Source organism: Orcinus orca, chromosome 16, assembly GCF_937001465.1.
Source record: "Orcinus orca chromosome 16, mOrcOrc1.1, whole genome shotgun sequence".
NCBI lineage: Eukaryota > Metazoa > Chordata > Mammalia > Artiodactyla > Delphinidae > Orcinus > Orcinus orca.
In genome coordinates, this window is record NC_064574.1 from 78,783,332 (window position 1) to 78,799,649 (window position 16,318).

The 16,318-nt window shown below is 38.6% G+C and overlaps 1 protein-coding gene and 1 pseudogene across 2 annotated transcripts in view; one reads left to right on the plus strand and one right to left on the minus strand.

Annotated features, from left to right (window-relative positions):
* BAZ1B (bromodomain adjacent to zinc finger domain 1B) overlaps positions 1-16,318 on the plus strand; it is a 66,596-nt gene that overhangs the window by 26,008 nt on the left and 24,270 nt on the right. For both annotated transcript variants that reach the window (XM_033426351.2, XM_033426349.2), the window contains exons 7-9: positions 9,406-11,107; positions 15,167-15,305; positions 15,804-15,937. In XM_033426351.2, coding sequence (XP_033282242.1) covers positions 9,406-11,107; positions 15,167-15,305; positions 15,804-15,937 — 1,975 coding nt within the window. The remainder of the gene's footprint in view (positions 1-9,405; positions 11,108-15,166; positions 15,306-15,803; positions 15,938-16,318) is intronic.
* LOC101283488 (60S ribosomal protein L36a-like) lies at positions 4,269-4,586 on the minus strand (annotated as a pseudogene).

Here is a 16,318-nt window from a genome sequence, read left to right on the forward strand (position 1 = left end):
CTAGGTTGTCACAGAGTACCAGGCTGAGCTCCCTGTGCTATACAGCAGGTTCCCACTAGCTGTTTTACACATGGTAGTGTATTTATGTCAAACCTAATCTCCCAGTTCATCCCACCCTCCCCTTCCCCCCGTGTCCACATGTCCATTCTCTACGTCCACATCTCTTTTCCTGCCCTGCAAATAGGTTCATCTGTACCTAGAATTTTTCTAGATTCCACATATATGCATTAATATACAATATTTGTTTTTCTCTTTCTGGCTTACTTCACTCTGTATGACAGACTCTAGGTCCATCCACATCTCTGCAAATGACCCAATTTCGTTCCTTTTTATGGCTGAGTAATATTCCATTGTATATGTGTACTCACGTCTTCTTTATCCATTCATCTGTTGTTGGACATTTAGGTTGTTTCCATGTCCTGGCTATCGTAAATAGTACTGTAATGAACATTGGGGTACATGTGTCCTTTTGAATTATGGTTTTCTCAGGGTATATGCCCAGTAGTGGGATTGCTGGGTCATTTTGGTAGTTCTGTTCTTAGTTTTTTTAAGGAACCTCCATACTGTTTTCCACAGTGTCTGTATCAATTTACATTCCCACCAACAGTGCAAAAGTGTTCCGTTTGGGCTTCCCTGGTGGCGCAGTGGTTGAGAGTCCGCCTGCCGATGCAGGGGACACGGGTTCGTGCCCCGGTCTGGGAAGATCCCACATGCCATGGAGCGGCTAGGGCCGTGAGCCATGGCTGCTGAGCCTGCGCGTCCGGAGCCTGTGCTCCGCAACGGGAGAGGCCACAACAGTAAGAGGCCCGCGTACCACAAAAAAAAAAAGTGTTCCGTTTTCTCCACACCCTCTCCAGCGTTTATTGTTTATAGATTTTTTGGTGATGGCCATTGTGACTGGTGTGAGGTGATACCTCATTGTAGTTTTGATTCGCATTTCTCTAACAGTCAGTGATGTTGAGCATCTTTTCATGTGCCTCTTTGCAATCTGTATGTCTTCTTTGGTGAAATGTCTATTTAGGTCTTCCACCCATTGTTTAATTGGGTTGTTTGTTTTTTGGATATTGAGCTCCATGAGCTGTTTGTATATTTTGGAGATTAGTCCTTTGTCTGTTGCTGCGTTTGCAAATATTTTCTCCCATTCTGAGGGCTGTCTTTTCGTCTTGTTTATGGTTTCCTTTTGCTATGCAAAAGCTTTTAAGTTTAATTAGGTCCCATTTGTTTATTTTTGTTTTTATTTTCATTACTCTAGGAGGTGGGTCAAAAAAGATCTTGCTGTGATTTATGTCACAGCATTATCTTCCATTAGGCTCTTTAAATTTTTATCATTTGTGTAAAAAGACAAATTTAGGGATTAGTTGACTTTTTCTAGATCAGGACTAAAATTTCCATAGAACTATTTAGTAAACCTAAACTTTTTCTTAAATTTTTTTATTTACTGAGGGGAAATTTTAATTTGTTTTCGTTTTATTGCTGTAGAGTTTTGGAACTGTGATACAGCTTTCGGTGGTTATAACAGGAACTTACTGTCTTTACTGTATGAAAATTGTATATAAGATCATCTCTAAATAGGTTTTAGACTCTTGGATCATTTGAGTCCTAAATATTTTCTTCTTTTTAAATTTTACAGTTGTCTTTTATGTATTTTAGTTCAGTGATTCAAATATGTGAGTAACATGAAAGAAAGACTGAGTATAATTTATGGTTAAAAAGGTCTTTGGGTTTTATTAGAACAAAAAAGCTGATCCACACTTTCTGTAGGAGCCAGAGACTTAGAATTCCAGGAATTTATATCTTTTTTTGTTTGTTTGTTTTGTTTTAAGAATTTATTATATCTTGAAAAGCAATTTCTGAAGAAATTGGCTACTCTGAAATTTTCTAATGAGGACTTAAAATATTAACTTAATGAATTTTGGCTGTAATTCTGATAGAGACTAGAAGTGCAAGCTTGTTTACACTAAACTGCTGTAAGAAGGCAGTGATTCTACTTAGAGAAATTGAGTCATGTAAGATACCAGTCTATAAATTCAGAGCATACACTTGTCTTTTAATGTATTTTGCATACCTTAAACAATAATTTCTTATTCCCCAATACTATTTGACATTTCACTGATTTTATCTTTTGAGTTTATGTATGTTTATTTTTCCTTTTTATAAAATTGGTTTTCTCAAAGAACTTTTGGCATCTCAGCCAGGACAGAATATAGTAAAGGTATGGATAAGTAGACCATAAAAGAGTGCTTTGGATTCTTTCCTGATCTAAAGGAAATTTAAAATAATGCAGTGGGGACTTCCCTGGCGGTCCACTGGTTAAGAATTTGCTTTCCAGTGCAGGGGGTGCAAGTTCAATCCCTAGTCAGGGAGCTAAGATCCCACATGCCTCAGAGCCAAAAACCAAAACATATAGCAGAAGCAATATTGTGACAAATTCAATAAAGACTCTAAAACTGGTCCACATCAAAAAAAAAATCTTAAAAAAGATAAATAAAATAATGCATCGAACATCAGAGTTGATCACATGTGATCTGCCTGTCCCAGAGGCAGTGGGTTTGAGCTTACTTTGGCAGCAAGTACATTGAAATGGGAACCAAAAGCAATAGGTTAAAATTTTTTTCTTTGGTTTTTGTAGAATTTAATGTTATGCTAGGCTGCTGAATACAACTACTATAGAGAGAGATGAGGTCTGGAGAGAGGAAGCAAGTTGTGAGTAATAGTTTTAGGAAAGGACCAACTAGGAGAGCTTAGGTGGGAAAGAGGAAAATTATTTAGAAATGTAGAATTTTGGAGTGTTATCTGAGTAGGGCCTAGCGTGATGATGGGGGTGTGCTTGTGGTCTTGTAGAACCTTAGAATATAAATTACTTGAGATTAAAAGCTATCTTATTCATTTTATATCCTGTGATGTTTAGCATAGGTATAATATGTACATGGCTAGTGAATTCATTTCTTTAAGAAGTTCCATTCTGTTCATTGAGGAGAAAAATGCAACTGACCGTTGAGTTTAGGGGTGAATATTTTGTAGGCCTAATGACTTGGAGGAATGATTTACAAGGCACTTGGATGATAAAATAACTGTCATCTAACACGAAATCAGCTATCTTAGCTCATTTCCATATTCTAATACATGGCAGCTCTAGTGTTTTGTTAGTCTGTCTATAATGTTTTGCCTTTTTTTTTTTAAATAGCTGTGCCACGTGACATGCAGGATCTTAGTTCCCGAATCAGGGATCGAACCTGTGCCACCAGCAGTGGAAGCTTTGGAGTCCTAACCACTGGACCACTAGGGAATTCCCTGTCCATGTTTTGAAGTCTTATTTTGGAGTGGTATATCCTAGTAAGGAAGCATTTGGTTAGAGACGTAACAAGAAAAATAACACTTTTTAAGACATTTGGAGTCCTAAAATAATTTGGATTGATTTAATATTCTGAATACATTTTAAAAACGTTTTATTTTGAAATAATTTCATATAGAAAAGGTGACAAATACTATAAAGAATTTCTCTGTACTCTTCAAGTAGATTCCTCAAATTTTAACATTTACCACATTTGTTTTATTATTTTTTCTGTTTTTTTTAAAATTTGTTTTGATTTGACTTTTTGGTCATTTCAATTTATTATTTACTGCCCTCCAAGTTCTGGATTAGGAGTTGAGCAGATGATTTTTTTTTAATTAATTAATTTATTTATTTGGCTGCATTGGGTCTTAGTTGGGGGATCTTTGTTGCGGCATGCAGGATCTTTCGTTGAGGTGTGTGGGCTCTTTGTTGTGGTGTGCGGGCTTCTCTCTAGTTGTGGTGTGTGAGCTCCAGAGCACGGGCTCAGTAGTTGCAGTGCACAGGTTTCTCTAGTTGTGGTGTGTGGGCTCAGTAGTTGTGGCACACAGGCTCTCTAATTGTGGCGCAGGCTTAGTTGCCCCACGGCATGTGGGATCTTAGTTCCCCGACCAGGGATCGATCCCACGTCACCTGCATTGGAAGGCGGATTCTTAACCACTGGACCACCAGGGGAGTCCCTATTATTTTTTTCTCTTTATACACATTATTTTTTTCTGAGCTGATGGTAGTAGGTTATAAGACAGGATACCCTTTTACAAAATACTTGAATATGTGTTTCCTAAAAGACAAGGATATTTTCTACAATAACTATAGTACAGTGATCAAAATCAAGAAATTAACATGAAAACGATACTGTTATCTGATCTGTAGTTTTTTTTAAAGTAAACGTAATCTCAAGATTTTATTATCTTCATAATAAAACAAAATATGAAGCTTAGAACTGGATCACTTGGCTCTTTCTCTTTTTACGTCCTCCCGGCTCAAAATGCTTGCTTCTCTTAACAGCCAGCATTCGATCTGCAGTTGGGCTCAATGCATTCAAGCCTCAGCAAAATCTTCTTTGTGGTTTTATTTAGCCTTTTTCTGGAAAACCAGCTTAGTCTGTCCACCATAGCCACTCTCCTTCCTGTCATAACATTCCTTTCCTTGGAGAATACAGAGAATCCTTGCGCTTCTTGTACTGTATCACTTTGTGGGCAGGTTTGCAACACTAATTACAGAAAATCCAGCAGGTTTTAGGAATGGTTACCATGTATGTGAGAGCACTGTCGGTGTGGAAAGAAGTGATTTACAGTTTTTAGTCAAATTTTGCCAATTGTCCCATTAACATCCTTTTAGCCAAACATATTTTGTTTTGGCCCTAATAGGATCCAGGGTAGTATCATGTATTACATTTACTTGTTATGTCTCTGTAGTCTTCTCTAATCTGGATTAGTCCCTCAGTTTTCCTTTGTCTTTTAAAAACCTTGATAATTTTAAGAATACAAACCAATTATTTAGTATAATGTTCCTCAATTTAAGTTTATTTCCTCATGCTTAGTAATACCACAGAACTGATGTTGTATTCTTCTCAGTGAATCATTTCAGAAGGCACATGGTGTAATTTTGTCTCATTATTAGTGATACTAATTATTATACATTTTAAAAGATGTTTCTTATCTCTCCTAATAACTGATGTTTCAAGTAAGTGTTTATGGTCTTAAGATTTTTCTTTGATTAAATTTTGGTGCTTGAAGTTTGTTTATGAATTAGACACTAGAGCAACAGTACTTTTTCCCAAAAATTTATTTATTTATTTATTTATTTATTTATTTTGGCTGTGTCGGGTCTTAGCTGCAGCATCTTTGTTGAGGCATACGGGATCTTCTGTTGCGGCACGGGCTCTTCGTTGTGTGTGGGCTTCTCTCTAGTCGTGGCGTGCAGGTTTTTTCTCTTCTCTAGTTGTGGTGCATGGGTTCCAGAGTGCGTGGGCTCTATTTGAGGCACGCAAGCTCAGTAGTTGAGGCACACGAGCTTAGTTGCCCCATGGCATGTGGGATCTTAGTTCCCTGATCAGGGATCGAACTCGCATTTCCTGCACTGTAAGGTGGATTCTTTACCACTGGACCACCAGGGAAGTGCCATAGAGCAGTAGTACTTTTAAAAATAAATTACATTAATTTCAAAGCACTTAAAAATATTGTATAGTAACACATTTCACAGATTTGCTGATAAAGGCATCTAGAGATTGAGACAAGCACACTATATGAATGTTGCCTTAAAACTCCTAACATCGTTCCTGGGGTGAATGAGAAGAGTGGAATAGAATCAGAATGTAGATTGCCAAAGTTTTCTAGTTTAGGGTTCTGACTGCTTACTAGTAAGTTAAGTTTAGCATCTGAATGAGCTGCTATAAATATTAAGTTTCTTCATTTTTATCTTATTAGATTTCCTTATTTGTGGTGGTGGTTCGTTCCAGGTGACAGGGAACAAGTATGGAACTGTATACACTATTTTTCTTTTCTTTTTTTTTTTTTTACACTATTTTTCTTATAGCCTCTCGTGTTGCTAATATATACATAAATATTTTTCCCTGTTTAGCAGTTAAGAAGGGCCTTTTCCAGAAAACTATAATACTGCTAATCCAGATGCCCATTCTTTTCTCCTTCTCTATGCACTACTCTGGTAGATTACTTATGCTGAATGGGGGACAGGGGAGACCCTTAGCACATAAGTGGTTTTATACTTTTTCAGATTCCCCCTGAGTCCAGCCATGCCGGCTCCCATTGGCTGTGACTGCCCAGCATGCCCTATGCTGAGATGATCCAGTTACTGAAGGACTGCTCACGCGGGGAGCCGGCCTTTTGGGAGGGGGTTGGGTGAGTTAATTTCTTTCATTTTTAAGAAAAAAAATTAATGTGGTGTGGCTTGGCAAAAAAACACACCTTATAGATAAAAATGGGCTGCTGGACCATCTCATGGCTAAGCCATCCCAGCTCTTTCTTGCATTATTTCTGCATAATAGAGTGCTTCTAAGTAGAAGAAATTTATGCTAAATTTGAGTGACTTTTTAAATAGAAAGAAATGTAATCAGTAAATTAAGAAGTGGCCCAATTATAATAGACCCTATTAGATATTTATTTAAAATGGTAAAAATGAAACATAGTCTCACACTAAACTCCTTTTTAGTGATAAATTTTATTTTAGAATGACTTTAGAGATAATCTCTTATCCTGCTCACTAGAAAAAGTATCAATCCATTATGTTTGTACTCTGAAGATTTTCCAAGGCTAGCTGAAGTGGATGATTAACTTTTGGAAGGCACATATTTGTCCTTAATTCCTGCCAGGGTAGTTTTGGGTCTTATTCGTGATTTGTAGGGTGGTCTCTGAAATATTGTCCTCTCTGGAGTTTTGGTAATATTACTGCCAGCAAGAAGAATGGAATCATACATAAGTTATCTTTGCTTATTCTTTTTAACATTTTAAAATATAGTTCTGGGGAACTAGAACTGAGAAATTCTTGCCTCTGGGGAAAGTGTCCCCTGAGTCACAGATAATGTTTATGTTCTATAAACTATGAAACCTCTTTGTCAGCCCATACTGAGGATGATAATTGAGGAACAAAACATCCCGTTTTGGTCAGGGAACAAAAACAGCCAGCTGGAGGAACAGTAACCTGCAATTGCCTGTAGTTCTTAAAAGGCAGATTGGCCTTTAAAGTTAGAGAACTTAGCCAGAAGAAGGATTTGTTAAGTATAGCCACTCATTCATTGCAGACCATATTTCTACCTCTTGTGCTGCTTAGGTTCTATGAGTTTGTTTCTCTGATGATTATATCCTTAATGTTTAAAGCTTATTTGGCATTGTAGTACAACTTATTAAATTTTATTGTACCTGTTTTGTTTACTTCAACAGGAGCATAGGTGTTGTTCTGTAGCATCTCTGAGATTTATTTCACCATAGCTGTTTCTCTGTTGCCTTTTTAAAGGGGTCCTAATTTCATATTCGATAGTCTTCAGCTGTTTCCTGGCCTGTAGTCTCATCTCACACTAGCCTGTCTTATCCACTGCCTCCAGACTGCTTCTTAGCAAGTTAGTCCTTTCCACTCAGAAACTTAAACTCAGCAGTCTCTGAGTGCCTTTTATGTGCTTAGCTGCTTTTGGTAATAGAAGTCAAGTATTCTAGGGGTATCTAGTCTTTCTCCTAATCACTTGAAACAAAAAAAATTTTTTTTGAATTGGCTATACTTTTTCATTGCTTGGCTATTATTTCATGTAGTATGTGTTTTAACAGGCTTTTTTTCTTTGTAATTATATTTTAAAACATCAAAATCAACAGTGTTTTTGGTTTTGTTTCAATGCACATTTAAACAGAAACAATGGCAGGTTGACTGGGTTCTAACCTATTAACTAATTCTGTATAATGGGGATAAGGTGGAGATTTTAGGAGATAGGAAAAGATGTATATCCAGGAGAGTGAGAAGGTAAATGGACTAAGGGAATATATTGTGATTACTGAGTGGCATTCAGGATCCATCTGAGGTACCTGATCATGAATTTAAAATAAGTCCACACACTGTCATTGTGTCTTTTATTCTAGTCATGTTCAAGCTTAACAAGTGCAGGCTAGGAGTAACTTGATATAATAGAGCAAGAGAGACAAGGGAACCGTAGGTTTATGCAAGATTGATTGGAATGACTGTCTGTGGAACTTAACCTGAGTTAAGAAGGACAAAGAAGTGAGATTGGTGAAAACGTGATAGAATTAACTGATTTAAGGGTCCTGCTGGGATTGAAGGATTGCAGAGTTGGGGTACTAAAGGGAGTGGATTTGAAAGATGTGAGGGGATGATCAAGAGAGAATTGTGTGTTTGAGAACTTATGGGGCTTGTAGGTTTTTTTTAAATAAATTTATTTATTATTTGTTTGTTTATTTTTGGCTGTGTTGGGTCTTCATTGCTGCTCACAGGCTTTCTCTAGTTGCGCCGAACGGGGGCTACTCTTCATTGCAGTGTGCAGGCTTCTTATTGCAGTGGCTTCTCTTGTTGTGGAACGCGGGCTCTAGGTGTGCGGGTTTCAATAATTGTGGCGCATGGGCTCAGTAGTTGTGGCTCGCAGGCTCTAGAGCCCAGGCTCACTAGTTGTGACGCACAGGCTTAGTTGCTTTGCGGCATGTGGGATCTTCCCGGACCAGGGTTCGCACCCATGTCCCCTGCATTGGCAGGCGGATTCTTAACCACTGCGCCTCCAGGGAAGTCCTATGGGGCTTGTAGTTAATAATGTATTCGTGGGAAAGAGTTCTTGAGGTGTGGGGCGAAGACAGAGAGGAGGTTAAGGAGCCAGGATCAGGAGGGCTCCTTATTTGTGAGCAGTGTTTTGTTGTCGTTAGTATACTTACTGATACTCTTAATAAGAAAATATGTTTCTGAATTTAAACAAAAATACTTAAATGGTGTACTTTCTACCATTCTAAACATAGAATACCCCTAGTTGTACTAAAGGTTTAAAGGACAAAAATACAATCCTGTCTCAAGAGCAATAATTTTAAAATTCCTCAGATGTTGACATTATCTAGATCAAGTATCCTTAGTCTGGGACCCATGGACTCTGAAATTGTATGCATGATTTTTATATGTTTCTGGGGAAAGAGTTCATAGATTTCATTAAGGTATTTAAGAACTGCTAATCTATATATAAGAAGAAAACTAGTTATATAGCAAAAAATGCCTAATATTGGAGTATAGATGTTTTTTTTGGCCACATCGCATGACATGCTGGATCTTAGTTCCCCGACCAGGGATTGAACCCATGCCCCCTGCAGTAGAAGCATGGAGTTGTAACCACTGGACCGCCAGGGAAGTCCCGGAGTATAGATTTTTAAGTCTGAGTATCAAGAGAATTTTGTGTTGATATGGCTAAAACATTAGCTAACATTCATGGCTTTGTTTTTTTCAGGGACAGAGTGTCTATGAAGAGAAATGAATATGTAGCTTTACCTGAATAGATGGGGAAGAGGGCCTTTAGGATGCTTAAATATTGCTTCTTTAAATTAGTTTTTAAAACTATTTTTGCTCCTGTTCTTAAATTCTAGTACATGACTCTCAACCCCTCTACTAAGAGGAAGAATACTGGATCTCCAGACAGGAAGCCCTCAAAGAAATCCAAGACAGACAACTCTTCTCTCAGTTCACCACTAAATCCTAAGTTATGGTGTCATGTACACTTGAAGAAATCCTTGAATGGCTCACCACTCAAAGTGAAGAACTCAAAGAATTCCAAATCTCCAGAAGAGCATCTGGAGGAAGTGATGAAGATGATGTCGCCCAACAAGCTACATGCTAACTTTCACATTCCTAAGAAAGGCCCACCTGGCAAGAAATCAGGGAAGCATAGTGACAAACCTTTGAAAGCAAAGGGCAGAAGCAAAGGCATTCTGAATGGACAGAAATCCACAGGGAATTCCAAATCTCCAAAAAAGGGCTTGAAGACTCCTAAAACCAAAATGAAGCAGATGACTTTGTTGGACATGGCCAAAGGCACTCAGAAGGTGACACGAGCCCCGAGGAATTCTGGGGGCACACCTAGGTCCTCTAGTAAACCTCATAAACATCTGCCTCCTGCTGCCCTCCACCTTATCGCCTACTACAAAGAAAACAAAGACAGGGAGGACAAGAAGAGTGCCCTGTCCTGTGTTATCTCCAAAACAGCTCGTCTCCTCTCTAGTGAAGATAGAGCTCGTCTCCCAGAAGAATTGCGAAGTATTGTTCAAAAACGCTTTGAGCTTCTAGAGCACAAAAAGAGATGGGCTTCTATGTCTGAAGAGCAGCGCAAAGAATATTTGAAAAAGAAACGAGAGGAGCTGAAAGAAAAGTTGAAGGAGAAAGCCAAGGAACGGAGAGAGAAAGAAATGCTCGAGAAACTAGAGAAACAGAAGCGGTACGAGGACCAAGAGTTAACTGGCAAAAACCTTCCAACATTTAAATTGGTGGATACCCCTGAAGGGCTGCCCAATACACTCTTTGGGGATGTGGCCATGGTGGTGGAGTTCTTGAGCTGTTATTCTGGGTTACTCTTACCAGATGCTCAGTATCCTATTACTGCTGTGTCCCTTATGGAAGCCTTGAGTGCAGAAAAGGGTGGCTTTTTATACCTGAATAGAGTGTTGGTCATCCTCTTACAGACCTTGTTACAAGATGAAATAGCAGAAGACTATGGTGAATTGGGAATGAAGCTGTCAGAAATCCCTCTGACTCTGCATTCTGTTTCAGAGCTGGTTCGGCTCTGCTTGCGCAAATCTGACATTCAGGAAGAAAGTGAGGGCTCAGACACAGATGACAACAAAGATTCAGCACCATTTGAAGACAATGAGGTACAAGATGAGTTCCTAGAAAAGCTGGAGACCTCTGAATTTTTTGAGCTAACATCAGAGGAGAAACTGCAGATCTTGACAGCACTCTGCCACCGGATTCTCATGACATACTCAGTGCAGGACCACATGGAAACCAGGCAGCAGATGTCTGCAGAGTTATGGAAGGAACGGCTTGCTGTATTGAAGGAAGAAAATGATAAGAAGAGAGCAGAGAAACAGAAACGGAAAGAAATGGAAGCCAGAAATAAAGAAAATGGAAAAGAGGAGAATGGGTTAGGCAAAGCTGATAGGAAAAAAGAAGTTGTGAAGTTTGAGCCCCAGGTAGATATGGAAGCTGAAGACATGATCAGTGCCGTGAAGAGCAGACGGCTGCTTGCCATTCAGGCTAAGAAGGAGCGGGAAATTCAGGAGAGAGAAATGAAAGGTAAAATCTTGTGTTGAGAGAAAAGGGGAAGCCCTTTAGGAGATAGTAGAAGAAAGGAAATTACTGAGGTAATGGTAGCGTCTTCGTTTGTCACAACTATTTAGTTATTTCTGTTTGTAATAACCCGACCCTTCTAGGTATGTTAGATTCTAGCAGGAGTGTTCAGCCTGGCATTCTGCAGTTAATGATAGTTTGACTTGGATTAGTGTGATGTTGGCATCTTTTCTGGCTTAGTGAAGGACCAAATTCACAAACAGACATAGTGGAAATAACATATGACCTGGGAATGGACTGACTTGGGTACCTGCGACTTAGCTATAGTTCTTTGAGCACGTTGCTTATCCACGCCGCAGTTTCCTCATGTGCTTAAGATTGTCATAACAAATGAATGACAAGGTATTTGAAGCCCTCAGCACAGTTGCCAACTCAGATATTAATCTTTCCCTTATTAAGATGTAAGGAAGTAAAAATTTGGGGCTTTCATAGCACCATTAAGTCTGAACTTTTTAAAAAACAGCTTTATTAAGAAATAATTCACATACTATATTATTCATCCACGTTTATTGTACAGTTCATTGTTTTTTAATATATTCACAGATATGTGCAGCCTTTATCATGGTCAATTTTAGAACATTTTCATCACCTCAAAAAGAAACCCCATGCTCTTTAGCTATACCCATCCTCCCCAGCCCTAAGCAATCACCGTCCACTGCTGTATCTCTGTATTTGCCTATTCTGATACATCGTATCAGTGGAGCTGTATAATAAGTATGTAGTCTCTTGTGACTGGCTTCTTTCACTTACCATGTTTTCAAGGTTCAGGCTGTAGCATGTCTCAGTACTTAATTCCTTTTTATGACTGAATATTATTCCATTGTTTGGATATGTCACATTTTGTTTTTATCCATTTATCAGTTGATGAACGTTTGGTTTGGTTTAATCATTTTTGGCTATTATGAATAATGCTGCTACAAGCATTGGTGTACAAGTTTTTGTGTGGACGTATGTTTTCATTTCTCATGGGTATATATACCTAGGGATGGATCTGCTGGATCATGTGGTAACTATGTTTAACTGAGGAAGTCCTAGACTGTTTTTCAAAGTGGCTGCACAATTTTACATTCCTACCAGTGGTAAATGAGGGTTGTAATTTCTCCACTTGTCTGCATCTTTGCCAAAGCTTGTTATTCTATGATTCTGATTGTAGCCATTCTAGTGATTGTGAATTGGTATCTCATTGTGGTTTTGATATGCATTTCCTTGATGACTAATGATGTCATCTTCTCTTGTGCCTATTTGTCTTTTGTATATCTTCTTCGGAGGATATTAATTCAGATCTTTTGCCCATTTTCAAATTGGGTTATTTGTCTTTTTTTTTTTTTTTTTTTTTTGTGGTACACGGGCCTCTCACTGTTGTGGCCTCTCCCGTTGCGGAGCACAGGCTCCAGACGCGCAGGCCCAGCGGCCATGGCTCACGGGCCCAGCCGTGGGATCTTCCCGGACTGGGGCACGAGCCCACGTCCCCTGCATTGGCAGGCAGATTCTTAACCACTGCGCCACCAGGGAAGCCCCTTTCTTTTTTTTTTCTTTTTTTTTTTTGCGATACGCGGGCCTCTCACTGTTGTGGCCTCTCCCGTTGCGGAGCACAGGCTCCGGACGCGCAGGCTCAGCGGCCATGGCTCACGGGCCCAGCCGCTCCGCGGGCATGTGGGATCTTCCCGGACCGGGGCACGAACCCGCGTCCCCTGCATCGGCAGGCGGACTCTCAACCACTGCGCCACCAGGGAAGCCCAGCCCCTTTCTTTTTATTATTAAATTACAAGGGGTCTTTATATATTCTAGATACAAATCCCTTAAGATACATGATCCAAAAACATTTTCGCCCATTTTGTGTGTTTGTTGTCTTTTTACTTTTTCTTTTTTTTTGCGGTACGCGGGCCTCTCACTGTTGTGGCCTCTCCCGTTGTGAAGCACAGGCTACGGATGCGCAGGCTCAGCGGCCATGGCTCATGGGTCTAGCCGCTCTGCGGCATGTGGGATCTTCCTAGACCGGGGCACAAACCCGTGTCCCCTGCATTGGCAGGCGGACTCTCAACCACTGTGCCACCAGGGAAGCCCCTTTTTACTTTCTTGATGGTGTCCATTGAAGCACAAATTTTTAAAATTTTGATGACATCCAATTTATTATTATTTTTTCTTTGGTTGGTTGTGGTTTTGGTGTCAAATCCAAGAATCTGCTGCCAAATCCAAGGTCATGAAGATTTACTCCTGTGTATTCTTCTAAAAGTCTTAGGAGTTTTAGCTCTTACATTTAGGTCTTTGATTCATTTTGAGTTAATTTGACTATAGACACATCAACTTATTTCTGGCTATGTGTGTCTTTACACCAATACCACAGTGTCTTGAATAGAATTGAGAAGCCAGAAATAAGTTGATTATTGATATAGAGAAACAAGAAACAGAATATTATAAATATATAATATAATTATACATATATTTAAATTTTATTTATTTATTTGGCTGCGTCGGGTCTTAGTTGTGGTACGTGGGATCTTCATTGTGTCGCTCTGGCTTCTCTAGTAGTGGCACTCGGGCTTCTCTCTAATTGTGGCACATGGGCTCTAGAGCGCATGGGCTCAGTAGTTGCGGCACGCCGGCCTAGTCGCCTTGTGGCATGTGGGATCTTAGTTCCCCAACCAGGGATTGAACCTGCGTCTCCTGCATTGGAAGGTGAATTCTTAACCACTGGACCACCAGGGAAGTCCCTGTAATGTAATTATAAAATATGTAATAAATATCAATACTTTGCCAAGGATAGTATTTGAATTAGAGTTCAGGTCTTTTGATGTCTAGCTCAGTGCTGTAACCTCTGGAACTAAATTTGGTCTTTTTTTTTTGATGACTTTCCCTAGATTGTTTTTTGTTTGTTTGTACCTGCAAGAGAAGGAGCTTTTCCTTTATTGTGATTTGGCCATTACTCTTTTTGTCATTGACCTTTGTACTGATTTCTACTGTAATCATTGTTTCAAACGTACAACTCTATTCAGGCTAGAAAACCATTTATTAAAAGTAACAAATACCATACCGTTCTGTTTTGGTTTTTGTCCGCACTGTGCAGCTTGCGAGATCGTAGTTACTTGACCAGGGATTGAACCTGGGCCCAGAGCAGTGAAAGCACTGAGTCCTAACCACTGAACTGTCAGGGAATTCCCCCATATTGGTTTTAAATAGATGAAATTTGACTTAAATTTTTAAGTAACATCTGTAGACTGATGCATTTTCCAGATTCTCGCTACATTGTGGATGTTGTCATCAATAGAGTACCAGCAGTAAAATTGCTGGCATTGTAAATAGCAGTGCCCTTTACTTACAGTATCAAAATTTGTGACAGTTGTGGAAAAACTTAAAAGGAAAGATTCCTGGGTGTCTTTCATTATTGAGGGAAATTTCTATCTGGGTAGAATAAACTTATTAAATGAATGATCAGAAATATATTGACTAAAACTTTTTTTTCATCATTAACAGTAGCAACTTGCTGAATAACTCAAAGAATAGTATTAAAGAAGCAATAATTACTATTATCTGCTGATGCTTCTGTGCCCTTGCTTTCTCACTCCTTTTTCTAAATTCCTCAGGACTGAAATATGTCTTATTTTGAAATAGCTATTTTGGTTTTAGTCATCCTGATCATTTTGAGGATCCTGTGGCTGGTCCTGTCAGAAAATGTTTCAGTTAATTCCGTTTAAGGACTATTTTAACTTTACATTTAAAATTAATTATCAATAAAATAAAATTAATTTATTATAAAACTAATAAGTTAAATTTTGGAGAGAAAAGATTTTGCACTGAGTTGATGGCTGAGACATCACCAAAATTCAAAGAACAGAAGGATCAGATAGAAATTGCTGCCTTACACATTATTTCTTATAACAGTTTAGAATTAGGAGAAGGAAACTAAGATTTCTACTTAATACCAGGCACATTTCACTCCATATCTTATTTAAATTTGTAAGAGTAAAATTTACTAGGAAAAAACTTGATTCATTTTATCTTTAACAGTGAAACTAGAACGTGAAGCTGAAGAAGAACGAATACGAAAGCACAAAGCAGCTGCTGAGAAGGCTTTCCAGGAAGGAATTGCCAAAGCAAAACTAGTCATGCGTAGGACTCCAATTGGTACAGATCGAAACCATAATAGGTGAGTTATTAAACTTAATTTTTATCATCTTTTAGGGCTGCTATATTGTTGCTAGTTTGTACTAAGACTAGACAAGCTTCCCTGTTCGTGGATATTGGAAACAGAATTGCTCATCACACATTTATTTGAATATTTACTGTGCCAAATGCTAGGGTTATGAAGTTAAAGACATGACCCTGTCCTCAAAGATACCACAGATATGAAGCTTAAATTATGGTGATAGGAGAAATGTAATCCTAATAGAAGTCTTTAAAAATGGTAAGATATTTTAAATGCATACATTGTGTGGAACCTAAAGTAGTGAAATATTAGAAGTTATAAAAATTACAGATAATAAATGAATCTCAAATTCCCAAAATTTTAGTATTCTGTGCTTTACTTTAGGATTTGTATCTGCTGAACGTTCAGTGATATTCTGTAATCATCTTCCTCAACAATGAAGTCATCCTGTGCTCATGATCTTTCACTAACACATTAATATGTGGTTGTGATTTGTAGATACTGGCTCTTCTCAGATGAAGTTCCAGGTTTGTTCATTGAGAAAGGCTGGGTACATGACAGCATTGACTACCGATTCAGCCATCACCGAAAAGACCATGCAGACTCTCCTGATGAGGATTACTGTCCCCGTAGTATGTATATCTATTAGTTAGTTTACCCTGCTCAAGTAGGGTCAATATTAAGACTGTCTTTCCTCTGTCACTTTTTTTTACTTTCTAAATTTCTTTATTGCCTTCTTAGGTAGATTTATTTGAGTGAAGTGGGAAGATGTGAAATGCATAGCAGAAGGAAGGAAACTTAACATTTGATTATCGACTTTGTTCCAGGCATAGCATGAAAAGATAAAGAACTTGAATATTAGGATATTTGGGTATTAGATTTATACAAGTAGTTTTCAAACTTTGTTCCTTTGAAGTCTCTTTGTAGGTACTTCAAGGGCTGGAATTGAGGTAAGGGGCCAAGAAGGTGGTTATGTGTCTTTTTCCTCCACTTTAAAAATTCATTTATTTAAT